This window comes from Drosophila yakuba, chromosome 2L, assembly GCF_016746365.2.
Source record: "Drosophila yakuba strain Tai18E2 chromosome 2L, Prin_Dyak_Tai18E2_2.1, whole genome shotgun sequence".
In the NCBI taxonomy this organism is placed as follows: domain Eukaryota; kingdom Metazoa; phylum Arthropoda; class Insecta; order Diptera; family Drosophilidae; genus Drosophila; species Drosophila yakuba.
In genome coordinates, this window is record NC_052527.2 from 11,521,125 (window position 1) to 11,543,792 (window position 22,668).

Sequence of the window (22,668 nt, forward strand, 5' to 3'; positions counted from 1 at the left end):
ATTTGGCATGAATTGCAGCTCTTATCACTCAATAACTTAAATGGATTTTAATTGGTAATAACCCACTTGAAGATAACTAAAGGTTTATGATTGCGCGCCCCATGCAGGTCTAAGATTATAGTCAATGGAGCTCTAATCTACAGAAAAGGGAAAGCAACACATGCAGAAGTAGCCGATAATGATAATGAGCCCACAAAGATATGAACCAAGTAATTTTATTTTTAATCATTTATTTCTTATACTTTTCTTACACCGTTTTAATAATAAATGTGCGAATTTGCATGGGATATAGAGTTACAGCAAACAGTGAGGCCTCGTCCGATTCGACAGCCTCAAGTGGCTTGTGCTGAGCCGTAGAATATTCCACGGATGCCGGCTTGTTTCCGGATTCTTGGGCATGGAACTTAAATCGCTTCATGTCGCTCAGAGGCATGTTTCCATCCAAGGTGGTTTCCCTGATCGCCGAGCCCCCAAGACTATCGAATATGTCTCGTATGTTGAAGCTAGTCACCCTTCCTTCATATTTATCCAAGAAATGCTCAAAGCGGATCAAAATTTCATTCTCGGTGAAGAACTCCAAGGTGAGTAGGTGAACCGACTGGGGAAGATCATTAAAGTCGAGTGGGGATTTTGCTGGAGCCGCTTGGACTCCACCTGCCTGGCTAAAGAACTTCCAAAAGGGCAGGAAGAGCTCTTTCTCCGTCTTGCGTTCCGTCACAGTATCTCCATCAGTCGCGGAATCCAGAATGAGGTAAAGTTTTCCTCGGGCAATCAGACCTTTGCCATACTGCGTCTCATTCAGGGCTTCGCCCACGCCACCGCCGTCGTTGAAGAGATGACGCCGATGGAGCAGCATCTCCAGAGCACCATCCTCCAAACTGGCTCCTCCCTGGGAGCGATCATTCAGGAGGACCAATCGCTTGGTATCGTCCTGAAGGGCAATTCTCGAAGTGACTGGATAGAAGTTGCCACTCACAGGCTGACGGCTTAAGTCGGAGACGAAGTCCTCGCGTTTGTTCTTCTCACGTTTCATCAGCTCACGACCATTGGAATCGGTATAGAAAACTCCGTTCGAAGAAATCTCACTCTTAAAGTTTGTGACAAACTCACTACCTTCTTTGTCATCGATGGGAATGGGTCCCACCAGCCACTCGAACTCCACTCTGTTTACGCCCTCGTAGATGCGGATCACTTGCGAGATCCAATCGTTCACATGCTGGTGCACTTCCTTGACCAAACTTCCCTCATAGACTGTGAACTCAAAGTCATTTTCAAAAACTTGAATATCCCCACTTTGGCGGAAAGTGTAGGCGCAAGAAGTGTTGCTCTTGTAAACGCCAAAGTTCTGGACTATTTTCTCAGACACACCGTTCATTTCGACCGACTTCAATCGTCCTGTTTGGTTGTCAATCACCAGTTTAACGAGCTGTGGGTTATAAATCTAAATTATAACACATTTTTGTTATTAGATAATGAAAGGCACTTACCGAGTTTTCTACTACAGTCTCTGAACTTTCATCTTCTCTGGGATCAATCTTCTTTATAGAAGGTTTGGCCTCCGAGCTCTCTACCTTTTTTATATGGTAACTGGCTATTTTATTTGCCGTGGCCTTGAACACCAACTCGTGCTGGGTATCATTGGGTCTGTACTCCAATGCCAAAACTTGCCACGGCACTGGTACCACCTCCGATGGAACTGTTCTGCCCTTCTCGTCAGTGACTTGATAGCTCTCCTCCTTAACAGGAATGCGAACATACTGAGTGGAGCTATGGGTAAGTGGATTATACAAAGTCACCAACACGTCGTCAGCACCATCCTTGGTAAAAGCACACTCGCTGATGTTCAACCTCAGGCAACTCTCGAACTCTCCATTCGGCATATTGGCCAGAATCCGCAATGCATCCCGGGCATTGTTAGATGCTCCAACAATGGCTTCGTACATCATTCGATCGTAGTCATCGGAGACAGCCTGCTTCTCCGTGCCCGTGATGGCATCATGATGCTGCATCACTCCCATCACCTGGCGCAGATAATCCAAGTTTTCGTTGTGCTGTTCGGTTGTAAGATTTGCGAGTACAGAAAGCTGCTTGGCAACCTGCAACATGTGATTACCATCCCGCTCGAATCTTTTCTGAGTGGGTCGGGAAGTGAAAAATCCAGTCCAGAAGCTATTCTTCTCGTGAGCATATGGGAAAAAGTCCTGGGTCTTGTTTGGCCAGGATTCCAGGCTCTGGTGTAGGGAGTTCAGATAGCAGCTTGGAGTGGAGTAAAAGATATTATAGTTGGATCCAGATGCCTGACGTTCGTTGATGTACCTAGAGGGTAGGAAAATAAGAAACTATACACCTTAAACTTAGTTACACCTACTTGATCAGCTTGTCCATATTCTTGTAGTTGACCTTTGCGTCCTCGTACTGGAAGTCCCCGCCCATGGGAACCATGATGTGATTAGTGATATAGACCTCTGACACATTCTTTGCATAACTGATGAAGTCATCTACCCTCTGTTTCACGTTGTTTTCTTCGCTGTCGCCATCAATGATAGGCTCATCAGTGCAAAGTATGTCGAAACAAAAGCCTGGAGTGTCCGAGTAGAAGTTGTACAACATGCCGCTGAAGAGACTGACGCCGCTCATCGATTCACTGGCATCCCAGATCATCTCCATGGTTAAGTTATTCATACGCGTATCCTTGTCATTATGATCCATTCGTGAAAAGAACTGACCATCGTAGCCCATGTGGGCGAAAATGGCTGCCTGCTCGCGGGAATGTCCAAAAGTATCGATCTGCCAGCCAACTCGAGGACGACCACAGGCGCCAAAGGTCTCGTCTAAGAACCTACGAACATAAGGTTAATAAAATACTGAAGGAGGTATGATTTTCGTATTAACCCACTTCAATCCCACAGTGAACTGATCAATGACACCCTGGTAGTTGACATCTGCCTCGTCGTTCATACTCCAAGCTCCGCCGGTGAACTCGAAACGCCCCTCGTTGACCAGCTTGGTGACCACCTTTTTCATGGTCTCCGACTGGACGTCCCACCACTTGGCAAAGAAGGCCGTCTCCACCTGAATAAAGCGACGCTCGGAGTCCTGGAGGAGCTGAGACACCACAGTATCCAATATATATTGCACACCGGCATGGTGAATTTTGTTATTGTAACCGTAGTAAGACTGATCAACTGTTTTTAGCCAACCCACATCGTTGTGGGAGTGGGGAACCAAATGGATGTTGACCATGTTCGCTTTTGTTGCGGGACATGACTGCAAAATAAGTTGACAGTGTTATCATATCATAAGAACTAACAAATATATCTTACCTCATAGCCACAAACTGCTTTGGATGGATCTACGTAGACCATCAATAAGATGGACAGGAGTAAAATGCGACCAAAATAAGTCATCTTGTCTTTGCGAAGTACTGAATTTCAATTAAGCCAAAACTGCTCCTTTATAGGGCGCCCCGTTTCCAAGTGTGCAGTGATAAGAAAGTACATGATGGTCACTAAGATAAGCTAACCTAATTAGCAATTAGGAGTCATTAAATACTTGAAACTTCATGAATAGTGTTTTTTTTAGAACGACCACCCACCACGTGGCGATAACAATTTATCAACCACTTCAAAAGGTTGAAGCTCCTGTAATGCACTTGCAGCCTAATTGATAAATTAGCGTACTAGTGTTACTAGTATTCCCTAGACTTCTTCTTAGTTAAATGAAAGAAATGTATTAAATCGAGCCTGCTTGCACTCAGTGGGAAAGATACTTGAATTCACCTGTCATAGGTAACTCAAATTCTTTAAGGTAGTTAGTACCAAAAACTAATTATTGCTTATTAATTTCTCTAATTAAATCACCTGGTAATACTCCCCACTAATCTAACATTAAAAGGACTCAAAGCAAAGTGAGTTGAATACGGGCCAGTTCTTAGACTTTTGTAAAGTACTTCAATATTCATATGACTCGCAATATTCACCATTAAGATATATTTTCGAAGAACAACATTGTATTTTATTTAGACATCATTTTATTTATTTGTTTCATTTTCATTGAAATACAGTTATATTATTAATGTTTAATGATGAATGTGCGAATCTGCATTGGATACAAGGTGACAGCAAACTCTGCGGCATCCTGGGTCTGATTGGCGGAAAGCGGCTTGTGGGACGAGGTGTAGTACTCAGGTTCTGATCCCCTAACTCCGGAACCCTCAGCGTGGAACTTGAATTGTTTCATGTCACTCAATGGCAGGTTGCCATCCAAGGTGGTTTCGCGGATTTCGACACCGTTCAGATAGTCAAAGATGGGGCGAATGTTGAAGCTGACCACTTTGCCTTCGATGTGATCCTTGAAGTTCTCCACACGCAGCAGAATCTCATCGTCGTTGAAGGGCTCCAGGGTGAGCAGATGCACCGACTTGGGGAAGTCGTCAAAGCTGGGAACCGACTTGGCAGCAGCGGTGGTGCTTCCACTGTTCTTGCTGAAGAACTTCCAAAGGGGCAGGTGGAACTCCTTTTCGGCTTCGCGCTCCGCGGCAGTGGATTCATCGGCGGCGTTCAGGATAAGGAACACCTTACCACGGGCAATCAGGGGCTGGCCGTACTTCTCCTCGTTCAGGGCCTCTCCCACTCCGTAGCCATCATCACGGACGAGTCGGCGGTGCAACATGAGTTCGATTTGACCATCCTTCATGCTAGAACCTCCCTGAGCACGATCGTTAAGGATCGCAAGGCGCTTCTTGCTGTCCTGCAGAGCAATGCGGGATGTGATGGGATAGTAGTTTCCGGAAGTAGGCTGGACAGCAAGCTCAGGGGTGAAGTCCTCTCGTTGGTTCTTTTCGCGCCTAATCAGCTCGCGTCCATTGGAATCAGTATAGAACACGCCTTCGGAGGCAATTTCACTGCTGAAGATAGTAACTACTTCCGTGCCAAAGTCCTCTTCAACTGGAATGGGGCCGACAAGCCACTCGAATTCCACGTAGGGTTTGTCCTCGCTGATACGGATGACCTGGGAAATGTAGTCGCTGAAGCGCTGGTGAACTTCTTTGACTAAAGCTCCCTCGTAAACGGTGAACTCGACACCGTCTTCCTGGATGACGAAGTCTCCTTGGTTGTACTGACGGAACACATAGGCACCGGAGTCATAGGTCCTATACAGACCATAGCTCTGCTCAATGTTCTCGGATACTCCGTTCATTTCAACCCTCTTCAATAGCCCAGTTTTGTTGTCGAGCACCAACTTGATCAGCTAATGGATTTGAAATAGTTTGGTAAAAGAGTTTCCCGTATTAAACAGCTTGTCACTTACCGAGGTCTGCACAGTAGTCTCTCCGTCATCGTAGGTCTCAGCATTCGTCTTGGGTTGAGAAATAATCCTAACGGCTGTCGAACTCTCCTTACTATCAACCTTCTTAATGTAGTAGCTGGCGATTTTGTCAACGGTTGCCTTGAAGACCAACTCGTGCTGAGTGTCCTGGTCACGGAACTCCAGAGCCAGCACCTCCGTGGGCACTGGAAGCAATTCGGAGGCCACCACACGGCCCTTGTCATCGGTCACCTGGTAGTTCTCGTTCTTCACAGGCACGCGCACATATTGCTTGGTGGTGTGGGCCAATGGGTTGTACACGGTCACCACCACGTTGTCGGCACCGTCCTTGGTGAAGGCACACTGGCTGATGTTCAACTGCAGGCAACTCTCGAACTCTCCGTTGGGCAGATTGGTCAGCTTGCGGAGACCATCGCGGGCAGTGTTAACTCCTCCGAGGATGGCGTCGTACAGAATGCGATCGTAGTCATCGGACACATGCTGCTTCTCGGTGCCAGTGATGGCGTCGTGGTGCTGCATCACACCCATGATCTCGCGAAGGTACTCCAGGTCCTCCTTCTGTTCCGCACTCGAGAGCTCGGCGAAGGCGCTGAGCTGCTTGGCCACCTGCAGGATATGGTTGCCATCACGCTCGAAGCGCTTCTGGGTGGGTCGGGAGGTGTAATAGCCAGTCCAAAAGCTGTTGGTATCACTGCCGTAGGGGAAGAAATCCAGAGTTTTGTTCGGGTAGGACTGCACACTCTTGTGCACGGAGTTCAAGTAGCACGTGGGTGTTGAGTAGATGATGTTGTACTTCGAGCCACTGGATTGACGTTCGTTGACGTACCTAACATAGAAAGTAAAAGATTTAGAAAACACAGAATTTAGAGTAACCAGAAACTGTCCCTACTTGATCAGTTTGTCCATGTTCTTGTAGTTCACCTCGGCATCTTCGTACTGGAAGTCACCGCCCATTGGAATCATAATGTGGTTGGTGCGGAACTTTGCGGCTACTTCGGCGGCGTAGGCGATGAAACCATCCACCCTCGACTTGACATTGTTGTCGTAACTATCGCTGTCAATGATTGGATCGTCGCTGCAGTGAACATCAAAGCAGAAACCGGGAGTGTCCCAGTAGAAGGTGTACAGGAGTCCAGTGAAGAGCTTGACTTGGCTCATCGACTCACTGGCATCCCAAATCATCTCAAGAGCCAGGTCGTTCATTCGTCTACCTTTGTCGTTGTGATCCATGCGGGAAAAGAACTCGCCATCGAATCCCATCTGGGCGTAGATTGAGGCTTGTTCACGGGAGTGACCAAAGGGATCTATTTGCCATCCAACACGAGGGCGACCACAAACTCCAAAAGTGTCATCCAGGAACCTATTATGGAAATTATACCTTTGCAATTTTCTGTTTCCAACGACGTTTCAGCGCCACAACTTACTTCAATCCAACTGTGAACTGGTCGATCACACTCTGGTAGTTCACGGCAGCCTCATCGTTCATGCTCCAGGCTCCGTTGATGAACTGAAGGCGACCCTCGTCCACCAGCTTCTTCACGATTGCCCGCATGGTCTCCGACTGCTCGTCCCACCATTTGGAGAAAAAGGACGTCTCCACCTGGATGAACCGACGATCGGGATTCTTGATCAGCTCGGAGATGACGGTGTCGATGATGTACTGCACTCCAGCGTGCTGAATGTTGTTCCTGTGTCCATAGTAGTACTGATCGACGGTCTTCAGCCAGCCCACATCGTCGTGGGAGTGGGGCACCAAGTGTATGTTGACCATGTTCGACTTGGTTTCATGGCATGACTAAAAAACAATAATGCGCTTGTTAGCTTAGTTAATTCGGCTAATACTATTCTTTTCCTCACCTCATAGCCACAAACAGCTTGGGCTGACTTAGCTTGAAGGGCCAAGAAGGCAACGCAAAGGACGATGCCCAACAACTTCATGGTGGGATTCCTTGATCTTCCAAATCGATGTAACCGATGGTTCCAGGTGAGAACCACAACTGAATTCTTAGCATTTGAGAACTGGCCCATTTATATCAGAGATTTTTGATAAGCAATCGGTACTTGAGTGCATTATCGGATTACGTATACTCAGGCGCACTTAAAATTCAGTTAAGTGTATTTTAATCATAATGGGTTAATAATGTCCGCGCTTCGATCAATGGTTGAACTTTTAAACAAATGAACGCTATTACTACTACTGGTCATTATTGAACTTTTATCTTAATAGGCCTCCATAAAAGATTGCTTCTGTTTTGACAGAGTTGCAGTCCTTATCTGCTGATTAGTCAAATCAATTTGTAGTTGTCGATTGCATCCAAACACCATTTATGGGTTTGTACTGGAAATTATCAGAAGGCAACATGCTCTATAGCAACACGTTTGCTACTTTTATTCGGAAATTTGAAAGCCCCACGCAAAGTGTAAGTGATGAGATACAGTGAAGTACCAAGGCTAACGATAAAATAATCCAAAGCCCACAAGCCACTCATGGTGACCTGAATTTACCTTAGCAGCAAAACACTTATGTGATATCGATTCTTGTTTTCAAGTTCATAGTAATGATGGGCAAAAGTCGAAGCACAGAAATATTTAATAGTTAAGGATCCAAAATACTTCATCTGATTTATTCTATCTCTATCCGAATAAAGGCTAAATAGGCTTTACATTAAATGTTCATATATATTAGACGTTAAGCTGTTCTGCCTTCACAAATCATAATGACATGAAAAATGCGATTCCGCACTTTATTAAATATACATTTCAGTTTACAAATGTTTTGACATATATTTTATAAGTATCAAATAACGGTATTGGATAAGTGATCGAAACGGAATTCATATTTTTAATTATAGTGAGGAATCTATAGAACAAAACTTTTAATACAAAACTGATTGAAAAAAATAGACACAAGGGATAATTTAATTGTTTGGGAAGTTTTATTTTGGCTTTAAAACTAAAGCCTCTTAAAATTAATGTTTTTAATAACCCTCAATGTTAATAAATACTTAAATATTTAAGGATTTAAAATACTTCAACCGATCTATCTTATCTCGTATACCATATAAACTATATATAGGCTTTGCATTTAATTGTTTATATATTAGACGTAAAGCGGTTTTAAAATCATAATGACATGGAAAATGCCCAAAAACTAGATTCCAAACTCTATAAAATTGTATCAAATAAACCTTTTTTTGTTCGAAACGGAATTCACGTTTCGAATAATACGAATCTATAAAACACCACTTTAATACTAATCTGAATGTACATATCTATGATTACACGAGTGTAATGGGTTTTAGTCCAATAATTAGACACAACGGATAAATGGTTTGATTTGCAAGTTTTATTTGGCATTAAAATAAGGTTTTGTATTATTATTGTTTTAAATAACCCCCAATTGGGGGATTGTGTATGTTGAGCACCCAACATATCATTTCCCAGTACAGAAAGCAAGCGATGAAGCCAAGCGTTTCAGCTAAAAAATTTCCTAAAAGATGTAACATTAATTGGTAATAAAGTAACCCATTTTAACCCTTAATGCTATAAATTACTTAACAGGAGAGGTTTTATATTTTTGACGTTGAATTTATTTATTAAATTATTTACATTTCATGAAATACTGCATTGAGAACTTTGGTTTACTGCGTCTTGATAATGAACGTGCGGATCTGCATTGGGTGCAAGGTGACGCTGAACTCGGAGGCCTCCTGAGACTGCTCAGCGGCCAGAGGCTTGTGGGCAGAGGTGAAGTACTCGACAGCATCCGGCTTGTGTCCTGAGCTGTCGTGGTGGAACTTGAAGCGCTTCATCTCACTCAATGGCAGGTTGCCGTCCAAGGTGGTTTCGCGGATTTCGACACCGTTCAGATAGTCAAAGATGGGGCGAATGTTGAAGCTAACCACTTTGCCCTCGGTTTGATCCAAGAAGTTCTCCACACGCAGCAGAACCTCATCGTCGTTGAAGGGCTCCAGGGTGAGCAGATGCACCGACTTGGGGAAGTCGTCAAAGCTGGGAACCGACTTGGCAATAGAGTTGGTGCTTCCAGTGTTCTTGCTGAAGAATTTCCAGAAGGGCAGGTGGATCTCCTTTTCGGCTTCGCGTTCCGCGGCAGTGGACTCATCGCTGGGGCTGAGAATCAGGTACACCTTACCACGGGCAATCATGCCCTGGCCGTACTTCTCCTCGTTCAGGGCCTCTCCCACTCCGTAGCCATCATCACGGACGAGACGACGGTGCAGCATAAGCTCCAACTGGCCGTCGAGCATACTGGCTCCTCCCTGAGCACGATCGTTCAGAAGGGCAATACGCTTCTTGCTGTCCTGCAGGGCAATGCGGGATGTGACTGGGTAGTAGTTGGCTGCAGTTGGCTGCCTGTCCAGACCGGGGGTGAAGGTCTCACGCAGATCCTTCACACGCTTGATCATTTCACGGCCATTGGAGTCGGTGTAGGAAACGCCGTCGGAGGCAATGGTACTGTTGAAGATGATAACCACTTCCCTGCCGAACTCTTCTTCCTGCTCAATGGGTCCAACCTGCCACTCGAACTCCACAAGGTTCTTGCCCTCGTAGATGCGGATAACTTGGGAGACATACTCGCTGAACTGCTGGTGTACTTCCTTGACCAATGCTCCATCGTAAACGGTGAACTCCACACCTTCGTACTGGACAATGAAGTCAGCCTGGTGGTATTGACGGAAGACGTATGCGCCGGAGTCATAGGTCCTGTAGACACCATAGCTCTGGTCAATGTTCTCGGATACTCCGTTCATTTCGACAGTCTTAAGAAGACCAGTTTTGTTATCGATCACGAGTTTGACTTGCTATTAAAGGAAGAAATCACAATGTTACTTAAGTTACAAAATGAGCCTAAAACCAATAACGTACCGAAGTCTGCACCACAGTCTCTCCCTCATCGTCGTCAAAGGTCTCAGTAGCATTCTTCAGCGAGTGAACCTTCTTGAAACGCTTAGGCACTTCCAGCGTGGATTCCTCAGCCTTGATGGACCTCTTCGATTGAGTGTGCGCAACGACGTTCTTTGTCTCCTGGCTAGCGATCTTCTTGATGTAGAAGTTAGCGATCTTATCAACGGAAGCCTTGAAGACCAGCTCATGCTGGGTATCATTGTTGCGGAACTCCAGGGCCAGAACCTGCCAGGCAACTGGAACCACTTCGGAGGCCACCACGCGTCCCTTCTCATCGGTCACCTCGTAGTTCTCGTTCTTCACAGGCACACGCACATACTGGGTGGAAGTGTGAGCCAATGGATTGTACAGGGTCACCACCACGTTGTCGGCACCGTCCTTGGTAAAGGCACACTGGCTGATGTTCAACTGCAGGCAACTCTCGAACTCTCCGTTGGGCAGATTGGTCAGCTTGCGGAGACCATCGCGGGCAGTGTTAACTCCTCCGAGGATGGCGTCGTACAGAATGCGATCGTAGTCATCGGACACATGCTGCTTCTCGGTTCCAGTGATGGCGTCGTGGTGCTGCATCACACCCATGATCTCGCGAAGGTACTCCAGGTCCTCCTTCTGCTGCTCGGTGTTCAGTTCGGCGAAGACACTGAGCTGCTTGGCCACCTGCAGGATGTGGTTGCCATCGCGCTCGAAGCGCTTCTGGGTGGGACGCGAGGTGAAGTATCCGGTCCAGTAGCTGTTGTCGTCGCTGCCGTAGGGGAAGAAGTCCTGGGTCTTGTTGGGCCAGGTCTGGAGACCTTCATGGACCGAGTTCAGGTAGCAAGCGGGAGTGGAGTAAAACAGGTTGAAGGTGGAGCCCTCGGCCTGACGCTCATTGACGTACCTAGGTGGAGTCAAAAGGATGAGTATTGGTAAGCAATTAGTGGGATTCTCGGCACTCACTTGATGAGCTTGTCCATGTTCTTGAAGTTGACCTGGGCATCTTCGTACTGGAAGTCATCACCCATGGGGATCATGATGTGGTTGGAGCGGTAGTGCTTGGCCACCTCGGTCACGTAGCTAAGGAAGTCATCCACGCGGGACTTGACGTTGTTGTCGTAGCTCTTGGTGTCAATGATCGGATCGTCACCGCAGTGGACATCGAAGCAGTAGCCGGGGGGAGCGGAGTAGTGACGGTACAACAGACCAGTGAAGATTTCATCGTTGCTCAGCGAATCACTGGCATCCCAGATCATTTCCATGCCCAAGTTGTCGATACGGTCGTTCTTGTCGCGGTGATCCATGCGGGCAAAGAACTCTCCATCAAAGCCCATCTGAGCGAAGATCGAAGCCTGCTCACGGGAGTGACCGAAGGGATCGATCTGCCAACCAATGCGGGGACGGGCACAGGAACCGAAGGTGTCGTCCAAGAATCTGGTATATACCAATTGCCATTAGATTCCTGCCTCTGTACCTTGTCTTTCCCAACACTTACTTCAATCCCAGGGTGAACTGATCGATGACACTCTGGTAGTTGACAGCGGCCTCATCGTTCATGCTCCATGCTCCACCGGTGAATTCCAGACGACCCTCGTTGACCAGTTTCTTCACGACCTGCTTCGCGGTCTCCGACTGCTCCGACCACCATTTGGAGAAGAAGGAGGTCTCCACCTGGATGAAGCGACGGGAGGGATCCTTGATCAGCTCAGCGATCACGGTGTCGATGATGTACTGGACACCAGCGTGCTGGATGTTGCTCCTGTGGCCATAGAAGTACTGATCGACGGTCTTCAGCCAGCCCACATCGTCGTGGGAATGGGGCACCATGTGTATGTTGATCATGTTCGTCTTGGTTTTGGGGCATGCCTGAAAAGCATTATACCTTTAGTTAAACTGTAGTATTTGGTGGTTCTAAACAAATTCGGTTTGATGATTGCCAACTTGAACATTCAACTTATTGTTCATTAAACACAAATATTGGTGTTTTTAGCTTTAGGGATGGAAATAAACCGTAGAAGTCAGAAACTTTTCCTTATTGATTTTGATTAAACACTTTCACGGTATTCACATCCTTGTGAAATTTCACATATTATTTCTGTGGCACTCTGGCATTCACTTCTCACCTCGTATCCACAAGCCTCCTCAGATGGCCTCACACTGAGGGCCAAAAGGGCGACGAAGAGCACAATGCCACACAGATACTTCATGGCGACGACTTTTCAATTTCTTTTCGAACTGACCGCGAATACAGTTTCGATTCGAGAACAGAACTGACTTTCTCAAGAAATTGGCGCTGCTTTTATAGGAGGGCCCCACACGGTTTTAGCCTGATAAGCAAATACTTTAGACCCTCAAGAGGCTTGTGCTCAGGCTTAGGGCCAATAAAACGGTTTAACGATAACCAAAAGCTTAGGTAAAACCTGATACTCTAACTACGAAGTTCAAGTTCAGTGTATTCGCGATCGCCAGCGAATGCGTATCTTAATTGGTATCTTAATTGGTTCTAATCGCTGCCATGCGATTAGTAAAATGAGTTCCCATTGACGATTACGCGATGGTACTTCTTCTACAATGTTTATGAATTTGTACCAAGCAGTAGTGCCGGCAATTACTTCACGCTGACCAGGAAATTCAGACCCCAAACGAGGCGTCAATACTTGGGGGGCTAAAGGTCTATTTTCGTTCTTTTATAATAGCCCTTCAGGGAGCCAAGAACCATGAGTACCTGATTACCGTAAGGAGTGTTTTGAATATTGGGGCCACAGGCAAATGATTTGAATTTGTTATCAGAAACACCCAATCACTAATCGCAATCAATTAAGAGTTTTGTTTTTGATTAAAAAACGCACACAGTGGACAATTAAAAATTATGCCATTTTTGTTTGAAAGCACGCTTTAAAACACAGTTATATGCCAAATACTATAAGCTGCTTTGGCTACTTTTATCCATTAGGTCGCAAGACATTCGATAAAGCACTGAAAAATTGCTACATGGACATTGTATGATAGGCCGAGGGCAAAGACTTGATTTAGTTCGATTCCGAAAAGGGACAGTATCTTCTTGAAGAGAATACTCGAGATCGCAATGATCACCGGCATAAGACGCTTCCAACTCAACCAGGGTATTGACTTTCTTTTGGGCCGAAAGATGATCACAGCCGGCCTCTCGTTATCAGCGATCCGCGGAATGACGTGATGTCCATCGCCAGCAGCCGATAGGTCAATGCTCGGTTCTTGGGGCAAGGGCACCACTTCGAAGTCCGTGGTCTCTTCTAGGGGCTGCCATTGTGAGAGGGGCATTACTTCCACATTTGGTTCGTCGTGTTGTTGACGAACTTCTTGTGGGCTTAGAAAATCTGTGATGTAGGTCCAGTGCAGGGGAAGTTCAGCTGGTATGCCAATCATATACAGATAGGGATCTCCCAGGTCCACAAGTTCGTCCATTATCTTGACTTGATTCGCTTCTCACTAACAATTTTTATTTCTCAAATACACCCAAAACGAGAAGTGAGGGGAAAAGAATATATGTTTTATTTAATAACTTAATATAAGTGGAAAATATTTGAATATGAGCTTTATAGTTCGTTGATCAAGCCAAATCAAATGCACTAATGAAAGCGCTGGATGAACGCAACGCGAAAAGATTTATTCAACTTTTAATGAGTCTGCTGCCCATATAAAGACATATTTTTTAATGAAGCAAAAACGGCAATTATGCAGCACATTCGTATTTATGCACATATCCCTTATCCCTTTTTGCAGCCAACACTATTGCGAATGGTGATGATTGCATAAAATCGCTTAAATGCAAAACTCATTAAAATAATTGCAAAATGCAGAAGTATAACAAACACATGGAAGTCGACGTCCCAGACCGCCAGCGAACAACACTGAGTACAGTAAACACACACAGCGAATGGCACACACTCATTAAACCAACCATAAATAATTAACAAAACAATTTATTTTCAAGGATATAACCGGGTTGGGGCTTGGGGTTGTGGTTGGGGGTGTACGTGGACCCAGTCTCAGTCTATAATTGCGTCGCATTATCCCTTCAGCCAGTGAGAATGCACTGCCTGCACTCGCGTATGCAAACTTCAAAGCTCATTTATGTGGCCGCTTGTCTGCGCCGATGCCAAGATGAAAAGCCAAAAAGTACATGGGAAATATATGGGCAAAAAAAACATGCAAACAAACAGCGTCTAAAAGTCAACAAACCATGGGGCCCAGGGCTGACTGTCGCTGGCTACTGATGTGCGATATCTGAAAACACTTAAGCAGTCCACACACACATGCCACACACACATGCCACATGCCACATGACGCATACGACGAGTGTGCGGGTGTAGTTTGCGAGTCATTAAAAGCAAATAACCTCAAAGCAAAGAGCTGAAGCGGCAGCTTCGGTCTCTGGACCACTTGAGTTCCCATAAACGCTGGCTAGCTGGCTGGCAAAAAGAAATGCTGCCTCTCCTCACGGCCATGTCCAGTTGGGGTTCACTGGATAAACACCGCATCAGCCCAGTTGTCCGCAAACACTTTTGTAATTAATTGCGCATGGCCAGCGCAAATGTCAGGACCTCAGTGTTCCTCAGTGTTCCGGCCGTAGATCTCCGCCTTAGATCCACTCAAAAGTCATCCAATGCGTTGGTCAAAGGTGGTTCCGGATGCCAAGCAACATTTCAGGGATGAATTACGGCGCTTTTCGAGCGGTAAACGGATGCGGAAAAGATTAATGGGCTTATGATTTTTCTTAGATTTTGTTCTGGCTTATATATTTAGTCCAAAACACTTAAACGTTAGACGCTGTATTACTTATATTGATTATAATTCTTAAGTTGCCAGATATTCAGTCGAGAAAGCAATGAATTAATGAACTCAAATGTTGTTTTGTTCTTTTCCATGGGGCTGGCTGTTGCCTTGCTCCTAACGAGTTTAGCATAATTAATTGCCTTGTCGAAATGTGTGCAAATGGAGCACGCTGCAGTGCCGCAGGTCCTGGCCAAGGATCTGCACACCTCCTTACTTCGTTCTTGGCTGGGACCACCTATCCCCTCAACTCCGCTCCACTTTGGCACTGCAGTAAAATATTGTTTCGTTCCGCTCGAGTATTGCATAATGCAGCACCATGAATTAAAGGCCTCCTTTGGCATCTGAACTCGCTCGTCCTTGCGAGCATCTCCTTGTCACTGGGGTGTTCTCATTAGCACGACTCGAGTGGATTCGGCCCTGGGGGAACTATTTAGCACACAACAGCGGCAGCACAAACAGCAAACGGCAAACGGGGAGAAAATATCAGAATGAAGGCATTCGAGTGTTGCAGCAACAATTGCCAGACGAACTTTGTCGATGCCACAGTACTGGAGCTAATTCTGAATTTACAGCGCTAGAAAAAAGTATTTTTCAAGGACTTGTCAGTGTAATTTCTAATAGGAAAATAAAAAAGATGTATATAATATGTATTACGAATGCTCATCTTGTTTGATTCAGAATGAGATATATTTGAACAAACTTATTTAATTTCATGAACTTACTCCCCGCACAGCCCTTCAAAGCGTCAATCAGCAGGGGCGTAGGGCAAAGGGGCTACGGATTTGCCTTGAGATGAGTAATTAAAAACATTTTTCACTTTGCCTCTCTCCTGCTCTGCTGCTTATGTTCTAGTTTGTTTCTGAGACACGCGCTTCTCACAAGTCAGTTCTGCGCTTTCAAGGGAAGTCATCTGCCTTTCAAGTTATGAGGCATGAGTTGCAGATGAGCTTGGTTTGGGGCATGTCAGGTCACAGATCTGCTACTTTGGTTCTTACTTCTTGTATCCACATAACAAATTCAATCCTATGAGCCTGTATTTGAATTTTTGGAACCAACTAATCACTTACGTTTTTTTGTTGCCAGCTGAAAAACATTATCTGCATTATTGGGTTTGCCTTATCAAATAGGTAAACAAACCGCAAGCACTTCAATTTGTCAACAATTTATGGCTTCGCTTTGCCGATTGATTATCCTAATGGCACACTTAACCAGAATTATAATGTAATTAAAGATTTCGCCCTTGTAAGCCAACTGATTAGCAGGCGGAAACGCGTGAAATTCTGACATAAAAATCACTTGAATTTGAAAATGAAGCTTAAAATAATCAGTGGTATTTATAGGGAAAGATGATAAGACTATTACTCAATAATAATTGCATTTAACTGAGACTTTCACTTAAAATGCGATGACATCTTTGTAATATGCTGATTAGTAGCTAATTGAATTTTCCGTTGTTGCAACATGCAACTTGCCTTGCAAGTAGCGCATTCCTCAACTACTTAAGCCTAATCTAAACAATTGCCATTTTCCTTGGCTGCGCCCGCAAAGTGTTGGCCTCAAGTGCAGTTGGTTCTGTTGCAGCAACGAGTTTCGTTTTCCTGCTGCTCCTAATGTCGTTTTTATATTTCTCTCGTTTTTTCTGTCACCTGTTTCAACACTTGAAATGTGACGGCAGCCGCCAAACAACCTAATTAGTATGCAAAACACATTAAGTGGCAGCCAACTACGTTGCCGCAGTACTCAGTACTCAGTACTCATGGCAAAAAAAAAACAGAAAACAGACCGAGAAAAGCTAGAAAAAGCGGACGCGGAGTGGGTGGTGCTGTAGGATCACCCCGTCGGTGGCAGGCCATTGTTTTCGCAACCTACAAAACATTTCAAATGGAAATTTTGCTCCCACCGGGAGCGCCGGGCTGATGCGGCGATATTGACAACCTTCACCTTCATTGATGCCCATAATTAGTGCAGCACACAACCAACACACACAACAACAACAAGAACAACATAAATCGGCAGCGGGGGGAATTTATCCGCCAGGGAGCTGTTTATTAATCATACGCCACGTTGACGCCGACTCAACGAGCCATCATCGTCATCGGGGAGTCCTTGGCTGCTGGTGTGTGCTAATTAAGCCTTCGATTAATTTACGCCTTTTGGCCTCAGAACGTCAGTGTGAAAACAAAGAAAATTAAAAGCCCGCCGCTCGAACTTCAAAAGCCGGAAACGGAGCGAGCCTCTAACCTCGGCTCCCTCGGATTCCAGATACTCGTACTCGTGCTGCATCCTGGACCCCGGATTGCCGGATTGCCGGATTGCCTGGGATCCGGGTGTCTGCCTGTGCCCGAAAGGCAGTCCGGAATATGCGTTAATGATGCCATCGAGCCGTCAGAGTGGATGACACTGTCTCCGGGCTTAGTGGCTCCGTCCGTCCGCCCATCATCATCACGCTTTTCGGCGTGGGCGTGGTCGTGCTCTTGGTCCCTTTGCCAGCGAAACATCAAAGCGTTGAAGCTTGGGAATTGTTGACACACCGGATGAGCGGAGCTCCATGCCGAGATCTTTCTGGGGTGTATCATTTCATTTTCCCCACCTCGGCCTTTCTCCTTTCTCCCTTTTTTTTTTGTTTCTGTTAATACTCTGACTGCTGCGCTTACTGATAAGCTTTGGGATTTTATTATGACGATTTTTTTGTGGCCATTTTTTCCCGTCAGTCTGCATTATTTTCCTTTATTTTTGGTTATTTTTGCCTGTGAGGCAAAATTCACTGCTAGGTACAGTGAAATTGTCACATTTTAGGGAGACTTTGGGTTTGAGGGCTATTTATAGGTTCCTGATTTGGGTAATTTAGTGCTGAATGGGTTTGCTAAAAATAAAGCAAATGCCTTTGGGAAATTCTGTTTGGCAATGATTTTACAGATTTTTTATTACCTGTGCAATTTCTGTTAGCTTGTTTTGAATAATAAAAACAATTTAAATTTTAGGAAATATGATGGGATGTGTATTTGTTTTTGATTTCCTGAACTAGGTAGAAGGTACTAAGAAATATTTGCGGCTAGGACCTGCCACATTCATACATCCGAAAGTTTCCCAAACACAACCGAGAACCACAAACGTCTTAGCCTACCTGACGCATATTGCCGCCGAATCTAAATCCAAATCAAATCGAAATCAAAGCAGCCATCAGGCTGCTCATTGCGGCTAAATGTTCCAGCTGAAATAGAAATCCAGCCAAAGTCCACACAAAGGACCACATCTGTGGGTTGCTTGCTGGCTTGATGGGTGGCTGGTTGTGTGTGGGTGTGGGTGTGTGTGCTTTGAATTTGCGGAAATGAATTGGTATTTAATTAATAGTTTTACCCTGATTAATCTACCCCTTGCGCATCCGCCCCCATCATCATCGCAATCATCACCACTGCCATCGAGAGCATTGCGTAAGCCGCAAACCAGCGATCCCGCCCCCTTGGCCAACGCCACCCTCTCCAGTTGGCAAGTTCTTATAGTTCGCACAGCAATGCCGCATGTTGACCTAATGAAGTTGCCGTATAATTGTTGCTCAGACCTTCAGTCCCTTTCCCCACACTACCACACCCCCCGACCTCCGAAAGGAAATCAAATTGAAATTAACGTACCATCGACAGGCGGCTCCGGCGGATTGAGGGGTGCAGTTTTTGGAAAAGGGAGTCGGGCTCATCAGGGGCTTCATAAGCCCAGACTCCGTTTCCATTCCAATTCCGATTCCTGTTCCTGCTGCCGCTTCTGCGGCCTGTTGTTGTTAATTTGATTGGATTCTGATGATGGGGCGGAGCAGTTGCAACGCCCACGCACACGTTTCCACATTCGAGTTCCCATTCGCATTCGGATTGGGATACGAGCTCGGTCGGTTGGTCGGTCTATTACTTTAGTGCTTTAGTGTCCTGGCTTTGATTTTTCGCCGGATTCTCGTCTCGATCCGATGGGAGAAGGACACAACCCCTGCAAACTGCGAACGGCGAACTGCGACCTGGGAGCTGCTGTGCCTGTTTTGATTGTGTAATGCAATCACGTCGTTGTTTTGCTTCACTTTTTTCCCCTTACACTTTTGGTACACTGGAAAAAAGAAAAGGCGATTGTAACCCCTTTCATAATGGGTCATTTTTTGAGTAATTGTTGATGGTATTATATGGTGCAGAATCTCCCCAAAAAATTAGCGAAATGTTTAAACCAAATCTTTATAACAAAATATTCAGAAGGTACCTTAAATCGTTCTATTTAGTTAGTCATGCAATGTGGAAGTTTAAAAGAGTACAATTCTAAGAGTACTCGCATCTCGCAGTGCATTCATGGGCTTAGGTAAGGTAAGTTAAGTAGGAGGGTCTCTGAATTTTAATTTTCGACAGCATTTCGAGCTGCGCACGAACAATGTGCGTAATCATACGTGATGATGCGATGTGCCCCAGTCCAGGAGCTAGTCCTCATGCCAGGACGCTCCTTGCGGATCGTAAGTATAAGGCGGTGACAGGGAGTCTTCATTGTTGATGCCTCTATGGGAAGACATTGATGTGCCTGGCACTTCATGAAATTAATAAGTTGATATACTTGCGACTTCTGCTCGGCTGATTGTTCAATCTGCGGAAAGTGGAGGGGGAATGGAAATGGAGGCGTGCCCCACAACATGTGTACTTGAACTTGCCGCAAGGGTGACTGACTGCTGCCGCTGCTTCATTAGTTAATAGTAATCAATGCAAAAGTTTTATGTTTTGTCCTTTTTATATTCCATTTGCCGGGCATTACCCCCCAAAAAATATGCATAAATGGAATGCAAGTTCACGGGACAACCCTCTGGGTTCTCCCCCTCTGCGTTCTGGCGCGTTTCCTGCCGGCACACGCCGCTGCCGAAGCTTGAGCCTTCAGGATTCAGGACTCCAGGACTCAGAGCTCAGAACTCAGACCCAGCCTTCAGCCAGGATGCTGCTGTCTGCCGCTGCGCTGTGACATGCCACGCATTTAAACGTCACCGGAAGTCCTTTTGTTCTTGTGCCTCAACGATGACGTTCCCGCCGAAGTCTAACTGACTGACAGGCGATGCCAGGAGGTCCTCCTCCTGCCCCACACAAAACCCCCTGCCCAGCTCGTTGGGCGCTCAACTGCCAGCAGAGTTCAAGTGTAAATGCGAAATTTATATTTCAAATAAAGTAAATGTACAGCTGAGCGTGAAAAAAGATTTGTACAGAACTTAAGCACAGACTTTACACGATGAGGAATATTTCACGATAAGGTGTTGATTAAAGTATGCGAGTATGTGTAAAAATAAGATTTATCTAAGAAAATAAAAATACGTTTTCTGGAGACTGTAATATAATCGACTACAAAAATACTTGAATTCTTGAAGCAAAAAATGTTATAAATTGTCATTTTACAAGGGCTAGAGCTCGCACTTTAATAAATGTATTTTCCTATTCGCAGACTTTTGTGTTTTACATTTTTACTGGGTTTTTCCTTTGGGAAAATCCCCATCCTGTCAGTTTTCCAATTGATTTTTGAGGTTTGGCTAGTCCTAAAAATCCAGTAAAAATCAATCAAATTGCTCACATGCATTTCTCACATTACGATCGGGCCAAAGTGAATGATTGCGCATTATGTTAGGACCTATACCCATACACCTTAAACAACATGACATTGGCATTATTTATTGTTTAGCCCCTTGCTGCCTGTGTGGGTGCAAAATGGGCAGACTGAGGGGTAGGATAAGAAAAAACGAGCCAGAAGGAAATGTCCCTGAATGGCGGCTGTCAGTGACACAATTCGATGTCAGGAATAATGCGTCATTCGTCATTTGGCATTGTTCAACAAGCCAGGCACCGAGTCCTTGCTTCCAATCGAACATATTTCATGTGAATCGCCCCCGAGTACCTGAACCTGAAACTCAAAACTGAAACTGGGCCCAAAAGTCAAGCGTTGTTTGTTATTATGGCCAGTAATCCGCACTTTCAACTTCACCTTTCTGTATTACTTGCAATTCTTTCTATTCCGTAATATATTGTAAAATTTCTAATGAATTGCCACTATGTTGGTTCATTCATAAAAAAGAGAATCACTGTGAATCGTACCCCTGGGTTGCCTTTTGCTTTGATTTCACCTAATGGTTTTTCTTGAGTGCATACGAATTTTATACCCTCATTTGTATCTAACTCTGGGAAAGGGTTTCAAATAAACTGAAAGATATGTAAGGCAAAAGTTATCAATAATAACTTTCCTAAATGTAGAAGTTTAAGAAAAATAATATCGAAAATGATAATAAAAATGAATATTTTTCCTCTTTCCGGTTTCCACAGAAAATGTTCCCATCCAATTCCCAGAAAAAAGTATCTCCTACAGAAAAATGCTAGAAAAAATGCAAATATAAATGTATAGCAGAACAACAATTACCACAAAAGTTGGCGGTTTACACCGACCCACAAACAACAAACACAGAAAACAGAGGGAAAGCCCCTAAAGCCGTCACAAAGACTTTTGTTGGTGTTGGCCAAGTGGAAAACATTTGCCAGCCTATTCCGCACTCTGCTCTGGGCCATTAGACCAGCAAATTGTTGGTAAAACAAGCGCAAACACCTTGTGAAGTTTATCCTGAAGGAAATGTATTGGGAAAAGTTTATATAGCGACGCCACATCGATTAGTTGTCTATAATTTTTCCGTTCACTGAATCGCAAAGTTCGAATTGAATGGTGAAAATGAAATGGGAAAATGTAGTCAAGTATTATACAAAAATTGCTCACCTATTGCTGCAAGCTTAATATTTTTATTAAGATAATCACGATGGGAAAGTAACCCTAAAAACAAGCTTCAAAGTCCTATATGCCAGTAGTATTATAAAAAAAATATTTTATTTTAGAAACTTGTCTCTTGGAGGCTTACATATCTGTTGGATACTTTCAGATAGCCTGTCTGCTTTATCCGGCAGAAGTCAGCTTTGAACCTGAACTAACTTCCCGACTTTGTGCCGTCGAGGAGCTGAGACTCACTTGACTCTAAGCCTCCTATTCTGGCCCCGAAACTCAGCCGGCCCATAGAAATCCGGTCTCCGGAGTGACGAGTGGCCTGGAGTGCTCCGAGGGTCTGGGCCCGATACTTTGTTTAAGATTTTTTTGCAACCCCCAGCCAAGAGCAACGCCCATGCAGCACCACAGAGGGTAGTAGCACCGCCACCACCAACAGCACCACCTCCCCCAAGTGGAGTCTATGTGCAGACAGACATCGGATTGCTTCCAATTCGTCGCGCAGTCGGCGGTGCAAAGTATTTGCCAAAGCCATCATGAGTGCTGGGGATTAGTTCGCCCCATCCTCCGCCACTTTGGCCATCCAGCCATCCAACCATCCAACCATCCAGGCAGCCACTTCACTCCAGGGATAGGATAGCGGATAGCTGGCCTGGCTCAGAATGGGATATTTTTCCTCCTTTATTTTTTCGCACAACCTTGGGAAAGCGGCTTTAAAGATGCGCCTTGGGGAAAAAGGCGCAAAAAATTAGTTAATACCGGAAGTCATCGCACTGTTTCGTGCATCCGCCTCAAGTCTGATTTGGGTTCTCATTCCCCTATAGCTTTGTGCAGAGATTCTGCGCAGTCGAGTGGAAATTTTATGAAACTGTT

At 45.1% G+C, this 22,668-nt stretch overlaps 4 protein-coding genes across 5 annotated transcripts; all 4 read right to left on the reverse strand.

The window, feature by feature from the left end:
- Positions 1-224: 224 nt before the first annotated feature.
- On the reverse strand, positions 225-3,411 carry LOC6527783 (lysosomal alpha-mannosidase). Its single transcript, XM_002088820.2, has 5 exons — positions 3,324-3,411; positions 2,897-3,267; positions 2,369-2,839; positions 1,488-2,316; positions 225-1,426 (listed from the first exon to the last, which is right to left on the reverse strand). Exons 1-5 carry the CDS (start codon positions 3,405-3,407, stop codon positions 248-250), a joined length of 2,934 nt encoding a protein of 977 aa, XP_002088856.1. The 5' UTR covers positions 3,408-3,411; the 3' UTR covers positions 225-247.
- A 563-nt stretch (positions 3,412-3,974) lies between these two features.
- On the reverse strand, positions 3,975-7,337 carry LOC6527784 (lysosomal alpha-mannosidase). The gene is made up of 5 exons (XM_002088821.4): positions 7,186-7,337; positions 6,753-7,123; positions 6,218-6,688; positions 5,311-6,154; positions 3,975-5,250 (listed from the first exon to the last, which is right to left on the reverse strand). The coding sequence occupies exons 1-5, from the start codon at positions 7,264-7,266 to the stop codon at positions 4,072-4,074; spliced, it is 2,946 nt and encodes a 981-aa protein (XP_002088857.1). The 5' UTR covers positions 7,267-7,337; the 3' UTR covers positions 3,975-4,071.
- A 1,558-nt stretch (positions 7,338-8,895) lies between these two features.
- On the reverse strand, positions 8,896-19,026 carry LOC6527785 (lysosomal alpha-mannosidase). Of its 2 annotated transcripts, none has more exons than XM_039370561.1 (5): positions 18,672-19,026; positions 11,723-12,093; positions 11,191-11,661; positions 10,216-11,131; positions 8,896-10,151 (listed from the first exon to the last, which is right to left on the reverse strand). In XM_039370561.1, exons 1-5 carry the CDS (start codon positions 18,672-18,674, stop codon positions 8,970-8,972), a joined length of 2,943 nt encoding a protein of 980 aa, XP_039226495.1. In that variant the 5' UTR covers positions 18,675-19,026; the 3' UTR covers positions 8,896-8,969. The 2 variants fall into 2 exon arrangements, with proteins under 2 accessions (XP_039226495.1, XP_002088858.1); XM_002088822.3 differs by lacking the exon at positions 18,672-19,026 and adding an exon at positions 12,351-12,509.
- On the reverse strand, positions 13,088-13,763 carry LOC6527786. The gene has a single exon (XM_002088823.4). The coding sequence runs from the start codon at positions 13,669-13,671 to the stop codon at positions 13,177-13,179; it is 495 nt and encodes a 164-aa protein (XP_002088859.3). The 5' UTR covers positions 13,672-13,763; the 3' UTR covers positions 13,088-13,176.
- Positions 19,027-22,668: the final 3,642 nt, after the last annotated feature.

Coding starts and splice junctions, on each gene's coding strand:
- LOC6527783 (XM_002088820.2), bottom strand. CDS start 3,407: ATGACTTATTTTGGTCGCATTTTACTCCTGTCCATCTTATTGATGGTC. Junction 3,268..3,323: donor AAGCAGTTTGTGGCTATGAG/GTAAGATATATT, acceptor CTTATTTTGCAG/TCATGTCCCGCAACAAAAGC. Junction 1,427..1,487: donor AGACTGTAGTAGAAAACTCG/GTAAGTGCCTTT, acceptor TATAACCCACAG/CTCGTTAAACTGGTGATTGA.
- LOC6527784 (XM_002088821.4), bottom strand. CDS start 7,266: ATGAAGTTGTTGGGCATCGTCCTTTGCGTTGCCTTCTTGGCCCTTCAA. Junction 6,155..6,217: donor AACATGGACAAACTGATCAA/GTAGGGACAGTT, acceptor TTTCTATGTTAG/GTACGTCAACGAACGTCAAT. Junction 5,251..5,310: donor AGACTACTGTGCAGACCTCG/GTAAGTGACAAG, acceptor CAAATCCATTAG/CTGATCAAGTTGGTGCTCGA.
- LOC6527785 (XM_002088822.3), bottom strand. CDS start 12,434: ATGAAGTATCTGTGTGGCATTGTGCTCTTCGTCGCCCTTTTGGCCCTC. Junction 11,132..11,190: donor AACATGGACAAGCTCATCAA/GTGAGTGCCGAG, acceptor GACTCCACCTAG/GTACGTCAATGAGCGTCAGG. Junction 10,152..10,215: donor AGACTGTGGTGCAGACTTCG/GTACGTTATTGG, acceptor TTCCTTTAATAG/CAAGTCAAACTCGTGATCGA.
- LOC6527786 (XM_002088823.4), bottom strand. CDS start 13,671: ATGGACGAACTTGTGGACCTGGGAGATCCCTATCTGTATATGATTGGC.